Source organism: Typopeltis vanoorti, chromosome 25 (assembly GCF_054136105.1).
Source record: "Typopeltis vanoorti isolate ZY-2024b chromosome 25, IOZ_Tvanoo_1.0, whole genome shotgun sequence".
Taxonomy (NCBI): domain Eukaryota; kingdom Metazoa; phylum Arthropoda; class Arachnida; order Uropygi; family Thelyphonidae; genus Typopeltis; species Typopeltis vanoorti.
The window spans coordinates 47,559,144-47,579,094 of NC_143573.1; the positions used below are offsets into that span (position 1 = coordinate 47,559,144).

At 34.9% G+C, this 19,951-nt stretch overlaps 1 protein-coding gene across 4 annotated transcripts in view; it reads right to left on the reverse strand.

Annotated features, from left to right (window-relative positions):
- The window catches only part of Cpsf6 (cleavage and polyadenylation specificity factor subunit 6), a 467,838-nt gene that overhangs the window by 261,936 nt on the left and 185,951 nt on the right, over nt 1-19,951 (reverse strand). For all 4 annotated transcript variants that reach the window (XR_016550513.1, XM_090414582.1, XM_090414580.1 and 1 more), the window contains exon 9: nt 3,476-3,654. Coding sequence is in view for 3 of the 4 variants with exons in the window: in XM_090414582.1 (XP_090270708.1) it covers nt 3,476-3,654 (179 nt within the window). In the remaining variant the exon portion in view is untranslated. The remainder of the gene's footprint in view (nt 1-3,475; nt 3,655-19,951) is intronic.

The following is a 19,951-nucleotide window of genomic DNA, read 5'->3' on the forward strand; positions in this document are numbered from 1 at the left end:
TCTTCCAAGTAATCCGAATCATATAATTTAGTCATTATAGCAGTAGGTGTGTTACTGTTATGAATAGTAATTTAATGGACATGTTTTTAATCATGACTATTTTTTCATATTCAAAATATTTTCAAATTACAGATGTTCAATAATCCTATTTGTTGTTAAATATAATGTGAGAACTTATGCAAAACATTTAAATATATAACTTTCATATTGCTTTATTGTGTATATTTCTTTCTTTTTTCTTTTCCAAGTGCTAGCATGAATTCATCACTTTAATTGTGAAACGATGAAGACATGACATTAACTAAAACAGTATATTAACTGTTTTAGTTAATGTTTTATTACAAGGCATATTAACCAAACATAAAGTTTAATTAATAATACACAATTTTGCAGTATTAATAGCATTGTTTTCCACAAAATCTACACTGACACAGCAATTATAACTCATAAAAGATGTGAGAGGATATCAACTAAATAAGAAACCCTGTGTCCTAGAAGGCTTCCTCTATGAGAGAGCTAAGGATGGAATCTGCTATGAGACTACATCCTATAATGACTGCTACTTAAATTCTAAGAAATTTAAATACAGCTATACTTGTTGAAATCTGACATGCACTTAAAAAGTGTCATTAAAACAACTCACACTACAAACACAACATTTTAGGACTAGTCATAATATTAGCTAAACAATGAAGAGGATTTCCTGGAAAGTGGATAAAGGTTATTGGTTCCATGTGGGATTTAAAAATGGTGTTAGATTGCATTTCCTATTGTATCCTTTCTGATGTGCACCAGAGACATTTGTTGTAATCATAAGTCTTTGATAATGCTAGCAATATGGCATTACTAAAGTATATTAACTTTTAGTCACTAGAGCCAGAGCTATTTTCCATGTAACTCATCTCTTTTAATTCTATCAAGCTTTTAAAGACAAACATTTTCAGATATAATTATACCCAACAAGATATTATTTATTGCTTATTTCACCCAAGTATAAGCAGACAAAAGTTTTTGTATGAAATATTTTATGTACATTTTTATGTTATATGGATGGTCAGGAGAAAACATGGGGCATCTGCGAAAGTTTGTTTACAGTTAAGAAAGGGATAAGAATTAGATTTTTTCTCACAGAGCAGTGAGTGAGTACAATAGCTTGCTTCTTGAAGTGGTGTATACATCTAATGTGAATGAGTTTAAGAGAAGGCATGACAGCTGGTTCGGGTGATGTATAGTCTCCCTCAATGAGGCCTTGACTTCCTGAAGGTCTCCGATAATAATAATAATAATAAACTTGTGACACTTATTATTTTTTCATCTTGTTAAGTCTTGCATGTGGTGTTACAGAAGGCTGTTGAAGATATCATATACTGAAAGGCAAATGGATGAGTGCTAGAAAGGATTGGTAGAACTTTTAGGATATCAACAGAAGAAAGTTGAAATACTTTGGACACATTGAAAGGATGGAAGGAGGACTTCTCAAAACAGAAGGTAAATTCCTGGAGAAAGAGGAAGGAGTAGACTGTCAGTAGACTGTCAATGATATGGATGGATCGTCCGTCTGGAGTGACTGATCTTCGGAGAGTTGAAGCCTCGAAAAAAGCATACAAAAGGACCACCTGGAAAGGCCTTGCTGAGCAACTGAGTGACCAGACAACATTTGATGATGATGATGATTATGGCAAACTGAAATTAGCATGCTTATAATACAGGCAGCTGTCAGTTTATATAGCAGCTCCGTTCCTGAAAAAATAGGCGTAAACTGAATCGGCGTAAAACAAACCCAATTTTCAGGGGAGGTATGAAGTTATGTTCGGCGTAGTCAAAAAATATGCATATGAAGTATGTGTAACATTATTATATTTAAAGCTTTGATAATACATACATATATATATATATTTGTTAAAATAAAATTATTAATAACGAAAACAAAACAAAATTATATACAAAAAATATGAAACTTCGAAAAGATATTACATATTTCCATGTTGAAGTTCCTGGTTTCGGATCACCTGCATTTTTTTTGAAAAAAAGTATCCAGTGTTAACTGCCTAGATTTTCTTTTTCATTCTTTAAGGAGTTCAGTGTAAGGTCGAATAGATATGATTACACTCCTTTTTACGTTCGCACTTCGTTCCTAATCGTGGTCCATTTCGCAGAGTTCGTCAGTCAATGTATCTATGCTTGCAAGGATACACTGTAAATTGGCCATTTTCATATCTCTCAGAGGACCTTCTTCATTTTCTTTCTCCTTCTTTGGATGTTGACTTAATTGTTGTAGAGCCCAGTCTCATCAACATTAAAAATGAGATCAGGAGGATAACTTCTTTGTTCTACACAGTCTTGAAATTCTTTAGGAAAAGCAGCTGCTGCAACATCTGCACTTGCTGCCTCACCACATAATTTGACACTGTGGCGCTTACTTCGACTTAAATCTCATGAACCAACCTATGCTTCCTAAAAATGTTTCTTCGCCTCCATCTGTCTTTTTAAGATCCTCAAAAATTATTTTTGCTTTCTCAGTTATAACAGCCTGCATCAGAGGAATGTTTTTCTGATTCAAGTCATCCACCCATAATGATAATAATTTTTCCATTTTTTTCATGAAATTTACCCCTGCTATAACGTACATGTTTGCATTTTGTGCTGCCGTAGATTGTTGCGCAGACTGTTTTATTCTATCTGCATTTTTCATAATTGTAGTAACAGTCGATGGAGGTAAGTTCATACTTCTACAGACATTAGCTAGTGTCTGCCCATCTTCCATTCTTCGAATCACCTCCATCTTCTTTTCAAGTGTGATTGATTTCCGCGCATTCTTAATACCAAGTTCTGCTAATTTTTCTGCACTTCTATTATCAGACATGGTATGTAATTAAGTATTTTATCAATTTAAATATGTATGTACGTAAAAAAAATTAAATAGACCAATTAGGTAGATTCAACATTAAAACTAGGTTTGATACATATATGTCGTAGTAGCTCGGTAAACATTCAAACACTAGAGTGCCTGCTAGCGTCGTTTCTCAGTCAACCACACTACAGTAAGAAAGCATGCACAGGCAACCGGCGTTATTGTGAATCGTTGTAAACCAAGGGCTGCCTGTAGATAATTCTCAACTGTTCTGTCAAAAAATAAAATTTTATTATAATGATTTTATTCAAATTTATCTAATAATTTACAAGATTTTGTGAAGAATACCTATAGAAATAACTGTCATTTTATTGCTCACCATGCTTGAAATCCTAAATCACAATTAAACCTTTTCAATCTCCATAAACTATGCAGGTTTTTGTGCAGTCAGTATTTTAGCAGCATGTGAATGATATTATTGCCTAGAATATATATATCTTAAACTTTTATGATAGACATAAAATCTCATGGGAATAACATAACAATGGCACCATGAGATATATGAGAAATTTGTAGAATTTTTCCATATAACTTGAAAAAAATTGCTTGAAAGTCACAATTTACCATTCTCATTCCAGAAGGAGGTGGTGGTGCACCTGGACGTGGTGGTGGTGGGCCCTGCATTCCAGGTGGAGGTGGTGGTGCTCCTGGATTTCCAAGAGGTGGTGGTCCTGGTCTGGAAGGAGGTGGCGGTGGTCCCTGATGCATCTGTGGAGGCGGACCTGACGTCCATGGTGGAGGTCCTAACAGAAATTATGAATAATGTAGTATGTAATATAAGCAACAGAAAATAAAATCCATAAAACTGAAAAGAAAATAATTTGAGAAGGTTTTACAGATAAAGAATTATGATTTGGATATTGAACTATAAATCCTGATAATGTTGCTGCATTCTTTATGGATAGATAATACAGAGATTCTGTGGATTTCCATCTTAATCTTTAAACAATAACCAAAATTATCATTAACTATGCATTTTTCGGCAGGGAGGGTAAAGCCATTGCAGTGGTTTTGCATATATGATTCTTCATGGATTTGTAACTTTATGACTGCCAGTATGGTATTAACTAAATAATATTACTGGATGAAACTGATAATTGGCCTCAGTATATACTCCTTGAAAACAGTAGTGAATAAAGCCTATTTTTTTTTTTTGACTAGTCTTTCCATTCTGAGCAAGGTAAAACTTGTGATCAGGGAACACCAACCTACCCTCTAAAAATACTTAAAAACTTTGTTTAAAAAAAAACCTAGAAAATGCGATACAATCCCAGGTCTTTTTCCAACCAAGTCATGTTGAGTGACACCACTGTGACACAGCGGCATCATTAGCAATTTAAAGAAAAAAATATCTATTTGAAAAGTTTTGAACTTATTTATCGAATTCTTGTTATGTGGTAATTTGCACTACAACTATTTTGATGATACTGATTGAGTAATGTTGTCTAAAAAGTTTCTTTATAGAAACATAAAAATTGTATTTTGGGGTTGCATCATGTGAATAAAATTCCATTTGGAATTTTATTCACATGTTTATAAATAATAAATTTGTTTCTTCTACATACAATTATCTGTTCACATGAAACTATCCACGTTAAGTCATCATATAAGCAGTTTAATCTTTAACATTTCAGCATTCCATCATCATCATCATCAAATTCCTGCCATGTACCCTCAAGGGGTGTACAGGATATGACAGTACTACATGAAAAAATTACATCATTACTAACTTCCTATCTACAATTTTCCTCCAAATCAGTCTGTTACTTGTCAAGACTCCAACATTATCAGATCTTATATTTCTATCGTCTAAGGCACTTTGTACCGTATCAATCCACCTATATCTTGGTCTTCCTCTGGGTCGTTTTCCTGCCAACCTGGCAGAGAACACTTGTTTTGCTAATCTTTCCTCTCCCATTCTATTTAAGTGACCATACCATCTGAGATTAGCTCTGCTAACGCATTCCTGGATGCTGACAATATCAAGTTCTTTCCTAATATCCTCATTTTTAATATGATATTGCCATTGATGCCATCTGTTCACGCCTCTAATCTTTCTCAGGACTCTCATATCTGCGGTCTCTAGTCTTTGGTCAAGTGTTTTACTTCTGACCCAGCTCTCAGATCCATAAGTTAAAATTGGTTTGAACACAGTCTTGTATACAGCTAATTTAGTGTTCCGACTAATTTCTTTCTTATTCCATATGAATTTATTCAATTGACTTCCCACGATACCAGCTTTGCTGATTCTGTTGTCTATTTCTATATTTAGTTTACCATCTTCAGTAAAAATTGTGCCTAAGTAGCTGAAATGTTTTACTTGTTCCACAGGTTCTCCATTCACAACACAGTTGACATTTTCAATGATTCTGCCTATTTTCATTGTCTTTGTCTTTTTATTGCTGACCTTCATACCATATCTATTACAACAGCTATTCAATTTAGTCAGAGAATCTTGCAGACTTGTAGCGGATTTTTTTAGAAGTATAACATCATCCGCATAAAGCAAAGAGCTGACATTAACATCTCCAATTTTGATATCAGGTTTAATACCACATTCCTTCATAATGTGATCCATATAGATAATGAATAACAGAGGGAATAATGTACATCCTTGTCTCACACCAGATTTAACATTAAACCATCTTCCTGTACTTCCTTCAATTCTAACTGCTGACTCACAACTCAAATAAAGACTAAGTATTGCTTGATATAATGCCCCATTGACACCATATAACTGCAGCGTATTGAATAGCTTCTCTCTTGGCACCTTGTCATATGCCTTTTCCAAATCGACAAAACTTAAATACAGATCTTTGTTATATTCCCATGCTTTCTCGACTATTTGTCGTAAAGTGAAGATCTGATCCTGACAGCCTCTATTTGGCCTGAATCCAGCTTGTTCTTCACCAAGCTTTTCTTCCACAATTCTTCTCAACCGTTTCTCAAGTATACTTGCATAGATCTTGCCAGGAACACTCAGTAGGGAAATACCTCTGTAATTCTCACATTCGGTTTTATTTCCCTTTTTATATATGGGTACTATGAGAGCTCTACTCCAATCATCGGGAATTCGTCCCTCTGTCCAGGCTTTCTGAACTATGCAGTGCAGCCACTGTAAGACTCCTATACCACCATATTTCAGCATTTCTGGTCGAATATCATCTACTCCTGCTGCCTTTCCACATTTCAAGCCTTTGATGGCTTTTTCTACTTCAAGTATGGATATGTATTCCTGACTGCATGCCTGCTCAGTGTTTTTTATCACTGTGCTGTCATCACTGCTTGTTTCATTTAGCAGTTTTTCAAAGTAATTACTCCATACTTCAAGGATATCTTTTTCTCCTGTTTTCATTTCACCTTTATCATCTCTAATTCCTTTTACAGCACTCTTTCCTCCATTCCTAAGCTTCTTCAACAACCTCCAGAATATTTTGCCACCTTCTTGATATTTATTTTCTATATTCTTGCCAAAGTCCTCCCATGACTTTTGTTTAGCTAGTTTTACACAGTGTTTAGCATTCTTGCATTTGTCTCTGTATTCTCTAAGAGCACAAGCTGACTTATTTGCCAGGAACTTTTGATATGCTTTCTTCTTTTCCTTCACTGCCTCTTTAACTTCCTGTGTCCACCAGGGAGTTCTGATTTTTTTATCTTTGCACACAACCTCACCACATGCCTCTCTGGCAGAATCAATCAATGTTTCCTTCAGAGTTTGCCACTGAATCTCCAAGGTTTGATTCCTGTTCTCAAACTCTTTCATTTTCTTTTCAATAATATTTCTGTATTTTAGTCTACAGTTTACATCTGAGAGCTGCTCAACTTTTATTCGCTTTAATACTTTCTTACATGTTATTCTTTTCAATATGAAATTCAATTTTATCCTGCTCAGGACTAAATAGTGATCGCTTCCAATTTCAAATCCTCTGTACACTCTGGTGTCCTGCACCAGGGAGAAAACATCACTATCAACAATAACATAGTCAATGAGACTTTTCTTATTCCTAGCCTCTTCTCTCCATGTGAATTTGTGCACATTTTTATGTTGGAACATGGTGTTAGTAATAACCAGTCCATGTCCTGAGCAGAAATCCAACAGATATTTGCCATTATTATTAGCTTTGCTCTTTTCTCCAAATTTTCCCAAAATATTTTTGTATGTCTCACAATCATTTCCTACTCTACTATTTAGATCCCCAACAAGGACCAACTTTTCCTTTTACATTGTGTCAGTTGCTTTTTCTAAAGCCTCAAAAAATTCCTCCACTTCTACCTTAGTAGAACCTTCTGTGGGACCATAGGCACAAATAAGTCTCATTGTCCAGTTCCCCATTCTCATATTTGCCCACATTACTCTACTTGAGACTGACTGCCATTCAAGAAGATTAGCCTCGTATTTTGTGTTGAATACTATGGCTACTCCTTCTTTTCCTTGATTGTTATTGCCTGAATATAACATTTTGTATTTATTGCTCAGAAAGATCTCACCAGTTTTGGTCTTTTTTGTTTCAGTCACCCCTATTATGTCGATCTGGTACTTATCTAATTCCTCAGCTAGCTCCATTTCTTTGCCATTCAGGCTTCTTACGTTGATAGTACTGATCTTTAACTCTGGTGATGTTGAGTTGGGGTTTGTTTTCAGATTTGTTCCAGTAGCTGACTTTTCGCTGTTCGCCCTGGTTCCCTGGCGAAAACAACGGGGGCCTTGTTTAACCGGGCGACGCCCCAGCCGGCATGAAATTTTGTCATGTTGTACCATCATTTTTTATTTTGGTTTAACCAATAAGAATACAATTTGGTCGGCTAAATCCCAAATTGCCAGCCCATTCTCGTTCGTTCAGTATCAAAGTAGATACCCAACAGGGTGCACCACGAGAAGGTGAGGATTGGACATTAGGTCAGAAGCCCTGGTCGGTTCTCCGCATTCCTTTAAAGGCTATGTGGAGGTCTCCTCTCAGTTATACAGCTTTGACCCTTAAGCACCCCTTTCAGCATTCCTTAGAATTTTATTTAATAGTATGTATTAAAATTGATAAATTTTAAAAAAATTTATAGGAGTTTCACAAAATAAAAATATTGTTATATTTAAAGTAAATAATAATTTCAAAAAAAAAAAAAAATTCTCAGTTTTTGGAGACTGAGTAGGCAATTGAATCTCCACTGGTAACCAATCAGAGATAGCTGGCTCAAGGCTATCACTAATTAAGTGGCATGCAGTGAAGAGACGGTTCAACAAATGCCGCCATCTCATGGTCCCTAACACAATATATTTAATGTCTGAAATACTGTGGGTTCTACGGTCGATTTTCTTGAGTTTATAGGATGAAAAATCTGAGTTGACGGGCGAAAAAGCCCGCTTGCCCGTCCCAGAGATTGACTCAGAAACCAGGCTTAGAAATAAGGCTTAAAAAAATTTCCTCTAGTCACCGACTAGATTTGAAACCAAGTCTTCCTTTGTGTGGTCAAGTGCCATGGTGTGCAAACACCACATCCACTGAGCTACACAGGCTCTTTTTTAAAAATCAGCTAACATGTTTTTTAGCTCTATCTAATTAAGACTAAAATGGCCTTACCTACTTTCTATATGGGAATAAAAGATGTTAGCTGATTTTTTTTTCTCATTTTTTCATATGGATGAAACCTCATAAATGCTATTACAGATATTTAAATTGCAGTTTAACTTTTCTTGTCAGTGAACTAACAAAAAATAAAATATGAAATACTTGGCCCTGACAGGCCATTCAACTTAACAAGAAAAGGAAGATGGTATGGATGGATGGATGCAGTTACTATTATGAGGAGCTGGCATTTTTAAAATGTTAATGGAATGGTATCTCTCTCTCAGACTGTTTGTGGATTCTGATAGCATGGGATGATTACAATGTCTTCATAATCCAATGCAATTTTTTTCAGTCTCCTGATTTTTCTTGTTTTATTTTTCAAAGCCACTACTTTAATTTTTTTAGTAGTTGATACCCATCTAGCTTCTTGTCCTTTTGCTAAGTAAATGGAGCCCTTTTTTTAACAACAGACTGCCTTTTTTTTATTGACCCCCCCCCCCCCACACACACACACAGAGGCCAGAAAACTCCTGCAAACAAAAATAAAAGAAAAGAAAATGCTATTTCATAATCAAGTTGGAATACAGTGCATGTACAAATAAGAAATATTACTGCTGTTTCAAATTAAAAAATATAAGCATAAATGGATGGAACACATTCAAAGAATGAAAACAGGAAGATTACCAAAACAAGCCTTAAAGTACAAGCCATTAAGAAAAAGAAAACCAGGACGTCCTCTTAAACGATTCAACGATGACTTCTAAGGCCGGAACAGGCCATGCTAGGCCCTAAATCCTTGATATGCATGATGATGACTGCTGTTTCAACAATAACATAGAAAACCAAAACATCAAACTGATTTTTCCTGGTCATCATCTCTACTGATTAATGATTTAAGATAAGACTTGTATTTAGTTTAAACTAATGCTTCTCCCTTCAAGCATATCCTTGAATTTCTAACATGGTACTCTACCATGTTAGAAATTCATCCAATCAATCTATCCAATCAGCCTTTGATATCCTAAAGAAATTCAAAATCACATAGCAAGTTACAGCAATCTAATCCTGATGCTTCTTTTTTTTTTTTTTTTTTCTTGGAAAATAGATACCAGTTCTTTTCGAATTGTGCACAAAAAGCTGCACTAAGCGAATTGTGTTTGAAGGAAGCCATTTTCACGAAGGAATAATGGATGTCTTGTAATGTCTCAAAGACATCATCTAGATGATTTCACTTGGGGAAGAATTACTGGAAAGCTTGAAGAAGCCCACAGAATTAATGATATTGCCAGAGAATTTGGAATCTAACATAGTGTTGAATACAGGCTCTGGCTAATGTTTCAAACCAATGGAATGTGTTCCAGATGTTAGCCACGATGTTGCCCTTGCTCTTACCATGAAGCACAAAGACAGATTTTGGTTATAACATATTACATTAATTAATTTAATGTCAATTAATTAAATAATACATTAACTAATGCACCACAACAGGTCAGCTCCATTCAAGCACAGGTATGCAGATACCTCGACAAACTGGAGCAAGACGTCTGCAACAAGTAGGCCTATATGCCTGAAGGCCTGTAGTGTCTGTGTCCCTTTATTCACAGTTCATCATAGAGCACATTTACAATAGTGTTACATCCATAAAAATTGGACAAGACACCAATGCTAATATACTGTTTACAGATGAGAGTTGTTTTAGTTATTCCTACAATTTTAGACGACACTATATTTAGTGTGAAAGTGGCACTTATCATGGCAAGAATGTTCTTGAAAGGGATAGATACAGCACTGCTGGGGATCATTGTCTGGGGAGGCATTATGCTTAATGGACATGCCGAGCTATAAGTGCTGGGAAAGGGACTATGACTAATGAACAACAGTGCATCAAAGTTCTTCAATAGCATATTTGATTGTTCCATGATGCTGTAGGCAATGAATTCATTTTTATGGATGACAATGCCACCACACCACATACATGAGCAGTGGAGATACTTCTGGAGACTAAGGTTATTAATCGAATCAAATGGCCAGCATGCTCCCCAGATCTCAACCCCATAGAACATGTTTGGGATGCAATAGGGAGATGGACTGATACTTGAAATTCCCCTCCAAAAAAACAAACAAACAAAGCCTTATCCTTGCTCTGATGGAGGACTGGACCAGTTTGCCTCAAGAACTCCTGAATCACTTGGTGCTAAGCATGGTATGATGTTCTGTGAGCTGCACTGCAGTTCAGCATGGGCATATTCCATACATAAATGTGTCTCTGCATAGTTTTCTGTAAGCACTGTAACTTAATCACTTAATTGGGTGGTGTGTAAAAGTTTTTGGCTCTTTCTTTAGTAATTACTTTTATGCACTGGCCAAGAGTTCACTTACGAAAAATACATTTCTCCGACATTTCAATTTCCTTAGTGCTGAACAAGAGTTTTTGCTCTCTTAAGGTTTCTGCTTGGTCTCTGAGGAAAACCAACAAGTTTGAAATAGCTGTCAGGCCAGTGAAACCTTTATCAAATGGACTAATAAAAGGTGAATATATGGACACTAGTGCAGTGCCCGTGTCTTTTGAGTAGTCCAAGTTAGGGAGACTCGGGAATGCCAAGGACTGCATTCTTGTACGCTCTCAGGTCAACTTACGAACCTTTCATAGTTTCTACAAGCATTTGGCTTTGAAATAATGTTGAATTTAATATCCACTTTGCCTATCTAATTTTACATCACCAAAATGAAGCTTTTTGGATCTTTCTTTAGTAAGAAGGATATTATTTGGTATGGTGACTAATTGATAGTCACCATACCAAAGTTGTAGAAGAGTTGTAGAGTAGGTGCTCTCTCTCAATGAGTCTTTGGACTCCCTAGAGGTGTTAGGTAATAATAATAATAATAATAACATATTAAAAACATTGCACATGAAATTGAAAAACAGTTCACTCTCACTCCTCCCAAAAGATTGTTGGAAGAAGTGAGAGTGAACTGCGAGAAAGTAAAAATGGTAAGTGTTGCCTACATATGATAGAAGTGATTTAGGAATAAGGGCTCCGATGAAGGAAGAATTGATTTGTATAAGAGGAACGGCCTAACACTTGAATGTGTTTGGCATCAGGAGTCTTGAGAAATTATTAACTGGCATGAGATATCTAACACAAAAAGTCAGGGAAACTAAATTATGATGGATGAAATGGTGAGAAAGTGTGTGTAAGATAAACAACATTATGTAATTTTGTTAAGATAAGAATGTACATTATCATGGAGTGATTATAATAAAATAATTGGTTTTTGTGTTCGTCTGGTTCAGACTTATCAAGCATGTGCAAGAATGTCCACATAAGTAAGGCACTAGATCAGAACAGAGATCTGCAAGATGAGCAACTCTGTCACATACACATGCATACTCTACAGAGTATACAAAAAAGCATCAGGTGGTAACTTATTATGAATGCATTCAAATGCTAGCAGTATCAGAAACAAAGGGGTAGACTTTCTTGCTGTGGTGAATAAGTTGGGAACTCAGACTGCAGGCATTAAATGAGACCTGGCTATCAGAAGCAGGCATACTAACTGCTATCGAATGTAAACAGGATAGTATTTTTAGGAAGAACAGACAGGATACGAGAGAAAGGGAGTGTGCTACTAATGACATAGGTAGCACACTTTGAATAATGGAGAGCTGTTACAGACCTAGTGGATTGGTTGCAAGTGACAAAGAAATGCATTATCAAATAATAATGAAGGATATGAAATGAGTAATCATAATGGGAGACTTTATCCAAACACTGTCAAAACAAAAATTATTCAAACATTGATTGGATACATGTGAAATATCAAAAAGAATGTAAGGAATTTATTGACCTATTGCAAGACAGCTTCCTCAAGCAGCATGTGACAGAAGGAACTTAAAAGAGTATTAGATCTGATCATAGTGGCAGAAGAATTTAAATTAAAGACATAACTATTCTGCCTCTGGTTGGTGACAGTGATCAGGCAGTAATGACTTGGGAAGTGGCTATGTTTATGAATGTTCTATTCAGAAAAGGTTACATGCTGAACTACAACGCAGGAAATTATGACCAACTGAGGAGTATGCTGGGTTCTGTGCCATGGTAACATTTGTTGGATTAGAAGAATAGCAACAGGACATGGGAAGCATTTAAAAAATAAGTAAATGGTGCAAAATCAGAATGTGTCCCTAGAGTTTGCAGAATAGGAGAGGAGTGAAATTAATTGTATAATCTTATTAAGCAAGAGATTCATATGAAAAGGATGATGTGGAAGGAATAAAGTGCACATAAGGACAATGTCAATTATGAAAATTATAAATAGTAGGCCACAAGAGTTACAACGGTTGTATAGAAAGCAGAGCTTGAGTAAAGAAAAAGACTGGCTCTGAAAAGCTAAAGAAAAACCCAAAAGAATTCTATCATTATGCTGCAAGTAAAAGAAAGAATGAAGATGAAAGAGTAACTCAATGCAGATGACAGCTACAGAAGAGATTGTTCAACTAACGAGTGCCCTTTTTGCTAAAAGCTACAACATGGTGTATGCAAAATTGCGTTCACTGCTATAGTTCGCCCACCGTTTGTAGGTCCCTGCTTCGCGTCTTTCCAAGAATAGTCGATTCATACTGAAGGGGGAGAAAGAAATGAAGGACGTCCGAATTGGTCGCCAACACACGAAATCACGTGCTTTATAGGTAAATTTTTCCAACTGTTATACAAGCAACATAGTTAACTACAATAATCATAACAGAGAAGTTAATTTTCCGACCGGTAATAATAAACAACTCATCCCACAATACGGACTGATTACCCTATTATCGGAATGGATTCTCCTTTTTCTGAGATGTGCAGAAGTGTCGAAGGATCTCTAATCGGTGGGCGAACTATACTTCTTTCCTGTTATAAAGAAATTCAGGTGCATGAGGTGGTGGTACTATAGCTGTTGCAGAAACTAAATAAGTATTCTGCAATAGAGAGTGATGGGATATCAGCACAAATGCTGATAACTAGGCTATATAATTTGAGTGTCAGAATAGGGAAGATTCCAAAAGTGGAAAGAACATATGGTGATCCCATTGCACAAGGGTGTGCAAAAACTGATCTATCCAACTATCAACCTATCAGCATCTCTGGAGTCATGGTAGATTTTTGAAAAGATGGCTAGGGCTCACATACAGAAATGGATTGAAAAAGAATCTAAAGTTTGCAATTAACAGCATGGGTTTGTTATCATTGAGTAAGATAAGGGAAATGAATACACCATGATAATTTTGGAATTTGCTAATGCTTTTGATAGAATACAGCATGGAAGACTGCTGCATAAACTAGAGAATATGGGATTGGATTATGAAATATTAGTGTGGATAAGAGGATGGCTCTGACTGACAGATATCCGAAAGTTGTATACGGAGAATATCAGTCTGCAAGATTTAAGGAAACCAGTGGTGTATGTACCACAAGGATCAATCTATACATTATCAACATTGGAATGGATTTTACAGGCCACATACAGAATTTGCTGATGAATCAAAGATAGGTAGGGTAATCAGGAATGCAGCTAGGTAGTACTTGCAGAATGATTTTGAGGAGAAGTTGAAGTTCAAGGATAAATGCAATGATGAAATGAACCTTGACATGTAAAGATAAGGAAGTCATTTTGCCTCTTTATAAGACCTTGCTAAGACCTCATTTGGACTATTGTGCACATTTCTGGTTTCCATGGTGATTCTAATATAGTATGTGGATTGTGGAAAACATATTGAGAATCTGTGGACTACGGACACTAGCAAACAGGAGAAAGAGAGGTGATATGATTGAGACGTGGAAACTGCTGAAAGGGTCATAACAGGATATCAATAGATGGAATTTTTTATTTTACTGAGGGTGGAGAAAGGATGAGAGGGCACTCTTGGCAGTTAAGAATGAATGCCATCCAGAAGGAGATGAGAACTAGATTTTTCTTATATAGTGATTGTGATTGGAATATGGATTGCCATTGGAGGTGGTAAGTGTAGGTAGTGTGAATGAATTCAAGAACAGATTTGACAGCTGGTGCAGGTAATATGTGGGCTCCCTCAATAAATCCCTGGAGGTCTCACTTAATAATAATATATGGAAATATGCTTGACCAAGTGAGTGATTATTATCTCCAAAAGTCTAGCTCTATGCCTAAGAAGGAAGTGTGTTACACACTATGGTATACAAAGGACAATTAGTATGAAGTTAAATGGCCATATAAAAGTAGTTTGGTCATCAAGATGTTTCATGTGAAAACCGTGGTTTGCTTACAATTGCGTAAAATAAGGGTGAAAACAAAAATAACAATATCTTGTCAAGATTAGTATGCATTTTTCCCAGAAAAAAATTTAAAAACTATCTTGCTATATACTCACTCCGCTAAGAGTTCCTCAGGAGACTTCATGCTTAGATTGAATCATCAACTTTTCTCAAGCATAGTTAAGAAAATATTTTATATGGAATCTGAACACAGTACAAAGTTTCTCTCAGAAAGCAAAGGATAACATTCATCAAAGTTACGAATAAGAATGTAACAAATCCCTGTGCTGCAATACATCTGTGAGAGAGAGAGAGAGAGAGAGAGAGAGAATGTGACTGATGCTCTATTCTGCTTCTGCAGCAGAAAGGCACCAGTTTCACAGTTTGGACATTCTGTAATGTTCAGACTGTTCATACATCTGAATTATTAAAAATTTGTAACACTTTTCAGAGCTTTGCTTACATATATGATTGGTTTGATGTGGAGATCTTATATAATACATAATTCTTCTGCAAACAACATTCTTCTAGAATTTATTTAATGACTATAAAATAAGGATGAGAACAATGAAATACAAATATTTTCCTGAATACACACAAACAGCATTAATGTCAGAAAATGCATGTTCTTGATGTTTCATACACCAGTCATTCTTAAAAACAAGGGAGAGCAACCACAGGGAGTACCAGTTGTTAAAGTAATGCCTTCGAAATACTTATCCAGAAATGTATTCTGGATTCATAAAAGGACTCATTTCTCATACACCTCAGCAATCCTTCTTCACTGCTTTAAAACTATGTGTTCCAGAACATAGTTCCTGAGGAACCATAGAAATGAAAATATTGTTATAATTCATTCAACTCCTCAAACACTTTTATAGACTGCAACGATATACTTCCTCTATGTTTTCTCTCAGTTTTGCAACCTACAGTATGGATATTCACTTCTACATTTTATGCATCATATAAATAACTTTTTTTTTAATTGAAATTCCAACTAGTATACAACAAATTGGTAGCAGAACTCTAAATGGTGCCAAACCATAATTTATATATACATATTGTTATTATGTATCTTACTGTGGTTTAAATATATATTAATATCATTCTACCATCCACCAGGAGACTTATCCAAGCATAACTGTGTCATAATGATGACAGTTATATACATATAGACACAAGAATATATAATTGAAAAAAATACTACAAGTAAAATCTTTTATTTACCAAATATCAACATGAGAATAACAGGTCATTTTTCAGTTGCAGGCTGGTATGTACAAGGTAGAATGTTAACTATGGATTATTAGCTGTGTGATGGTATAAACAACACAATGTGGATCAGATGTAGTAATTAGTATACATAAATTATACACTAATAGTATACATATTAGTATACAGCAGGTTCAAATGTTAAATTAACATTTGAGCCTGCTGTTCTATAATGCATCTACTCTACTGCTGTTTCTTCCCATTCAAGCATTTATTAAAGAGTCCTGAAGCCTTGGTACATCTCCATCTGAATTGGAATTACCACCTCTCCTTGCCAAAAATTTGGCAAGGAGAAATGGTCATTTTAATAGTGCTGCCCCCCCCACAATCTGTATATCAATTACTACATCTTGCTCACATCATAGTGCTCTTTATACCATCAAACGGTTCACTTTTTGAAAATAACCCATTGTTAATATTTTACCTAGTAGATACTAGTCTGCCACTAAAGATGACATATTCTCAGGTTTGAAAATTTGACAAATAAAAATTTTTACTTTATTTTATTTGTTTCAATTGTTATTATTATGTGACATCTCCAGGGATGTCCAAGAACTCATTGTGGGAGAGAACACTACCCTATTAATTCAACTCAGCATCTCTCCTGCCTAATCCTCCAATTGCACAACCACTAACAGCATACAATGTCATCTACAACCCATCACTAGTATTTTTCAGCTGTAAACTGTGTATGCTTAGTTGGCTGATTTGTCTGTATGCAAGATAAAAAAAACCCAGTTTCTGGGAGAAAAAAATGTTGCTACCTCTTGTATGACATTGGTTAACTCACCTTCAATTGAAAAAGCCCATATAAAGATTCTTCTTGTAACAGAAGAAATCAACAGGTCTTTTCCAATCAAAGAAAAACAATGTCCTGCTGCTCTTCCAATTGTGCTATGGAGGTGCTTATTATGTACTCGTGTCTATGTGTACATAACTCTCATCTGTCCAAGGTAATTAAAGCTTTGAATAAGAACAGGTATGTAAACTAAACATACAATAAAGATTAAAATAGTTCAATATATACATAATTATTACATTTCCAAGGAAAATTCAGTTTCCTTCAAAACTAAATTTCTTTACTCTCTTCAGAGAAGCATGGTTATAAATAAATAAACAGAAGAAACATAAAAATCGAAATTACACTAATAACATGGTGCATATTTCAAGGCAGGAGGAAAGGTGATCATTTTAATAGTAAATAGGTTAGTAGAAAGTTATGTTTTTAAATTAAAAATAAGTTGTGAGATTCTTAATAAGACTACATCTGAGAAACAAACTTTAAAACAGTCATATCCTAATTAGATGTCTGTATAATCTTCATAAAAAAAAAAATAATTCTAATCAAATGACTTTTATAAAGGAACAATTTTGTTCCAAAGAATCCTGATATTGGAAGGAATCACATATGCAATGAGATTATAAGATTCCTGATATCTTAATAAAATTTTGATCTTCTACATGGAAAAATGCCGAGCTTCCTTGTTGAAACTCTCTTAACATGGTGAATTTCCCTCTTCTCTCTCACACAAAAAACAAGCTCACTTCATTAATGGTAGCCTTAATTTCAACTTAAACAAAGTGTACCACCATCTAAATTTACATGAAAACTAGATCTGTATGATGATAGTTAAATGCTGTAAGGACATCATGTTGACAGTTTAATGGAATATTTACAGCACTAGGAAAGGATTAAAACTAATTTTAATGTCTCCAATATTTTGTCTCAGTCACTGAGACATCTTCACGGATTACAAATAACTCTTGTAACGCACACTCAAATACAACACAATACTAAGTGGTGAGTAACTCTAAAGTACTATCTATGTGGTGCGCCCTCTATGGGTGTTTGTAGGTGGCCTAGGATGTAACGTGGAATCTCTGATAATTAATGTTTCTCAAATTTTGGGAAACATTAATAATCAGAGTTTATCTTCTCCAGATCATAATTCATTTTGATCTGGAGAAGATAAACCTTTGAAAATTCCTGAGCAGGATGGAGATGTGAAGTGCATATAGGTATCTGCATGTGGGGGGGGGGGGGATTAGGGTTGAGTGAACATATTGGATGATTTGATCCAATTGTTTTGTAATCAAGTATCCAAGAACCTTTTCTTTTTTCCTTTTCAAAGGTAAAATTAATTTGGGGATGGATATTGTTGAGGAAATGTAAAAAGTTAGAAAGAGATTGTGAGCTATATGACCAAAGGCAAAGATATCTTTATACATCAATCATACTTTGGTTTTGAGGAGATGCAGCAGAATTAACAGCCAAAGTTTCAACAGAATTCCATTGTATAAGTTAGCAATAGGAAAAGAAAGGGGGTGCTGAATGCTATACCTTCTATTTGTTCAAACAGCTGGATTAACCAGCTGTTTAAACAAAAAGCTAAAATATCTGACTTTAAGACAGTACCTAGAGAGCTCACAAATGTCAAGTACATCAATTTTGTAAAGGAAAACTACTATATCATGTATTGATCATTTGTAAAATGGAATAACATATCTAACCTCACTAAGCAATCATCTTAATGGTCTTAAAGTGTGTGAAGTTTTTTTTTTTTTTTCTTTAATGAAAGACGATGTCTCATTTATGTTTGTTAAGCCTGGATACCAAATGATTAGCAAGTTTATAGGTGGGACAATTTATGGCAATGATGACAAAGCACAACAGGGCTCCAAGTTTGTGGGCTATTTTTTTTTTTAATGCCAGTTATATTTTTATTTTAATACTATAGGGTTCCTTGCTATTGATATATGTGTAGATATATCATATAACAATTCTTTTAGTTACTATAATATGTGAATATTGTAATATTCACATATTATAGTAACATTGTAATAGTAATATGTGATTTTCACATATTACTATAATATGTGAAAATTCTGAAAAGAATGCTATTAAAAATTATCATAAAAAACCAAAAACTTAGTTGTTTTTGTTTGGTGAGGAAAACAAAAGACAACTTAACCCCATTTAAAGATTATCTCAACAGTTTGCACCCACACAGAAAATTCACTCTTGAATTAGAGGATCACAGAAAATTACCATTCTTTGACATTCCTTTCAAAGTATCTGAGAAAGAAAAAAAAAAAATCTTTTCAGTATATAGAAAACTAACTGCAACTGGAAGATTCTTACAAGCTGCTTCACACCACCATCCATCATAAAAGACAGGCACGATAAAAACATTACAAGACAGAGCCTACAACATTTCTAGTATGTCAGAAGATAGAAAGAATACCTGCATTGCTAAAACACTCTTGCCCTCCACTAAAGACAATTAACAAAATTCTTGATATGTCTCTGACAGCTCCTTCAAATAAACAAGATTTCAAAAATGCAGTTACATTACCTTACATCAAGAATATTATGGATAAAGTTGCAACTCTGCTTCGTGGTTACAATATTAAAGTGGATTTTTTGCCAATGCATAAGATTTCAAGATTCTAACTTCCACCAAAACCTCAATATCCTTCCATTTAAAATAAAAATAAAAAAAATGAGCATGCAAAATTCATTGTAAGCCAGATGGAGGGATCTGGAGAGATATGTATGTTTAAACAAGTAAAAGACATTGAGAAAAAAAAAAAAAAAAAAGCACAGATCAAGATTAGCCTTTCACATAATAAATACAGGCCACTAAGTAATTTGACAAGAAATAAATGCCACAAGTTGATCACAACTGTTTTAAGAAAATTTAAAGAAGTCTCAGAAATGCCTCAGTATCCCCACACACAGCGTAACAACAAGGTTGAATCCTACACCAAGTCTGGTCTACATTCATCAAAATTCTAACAATTGTGAAAATGAGATATATACATTATGCTATAGAACATGACAGCAACGACTAGCATTGTTCCCCTGCTTACATATTAGTTAAAACAATGTTTTTTTTCTGGTCACTTTGTTTATGTGTACTACTTTTGAAGTT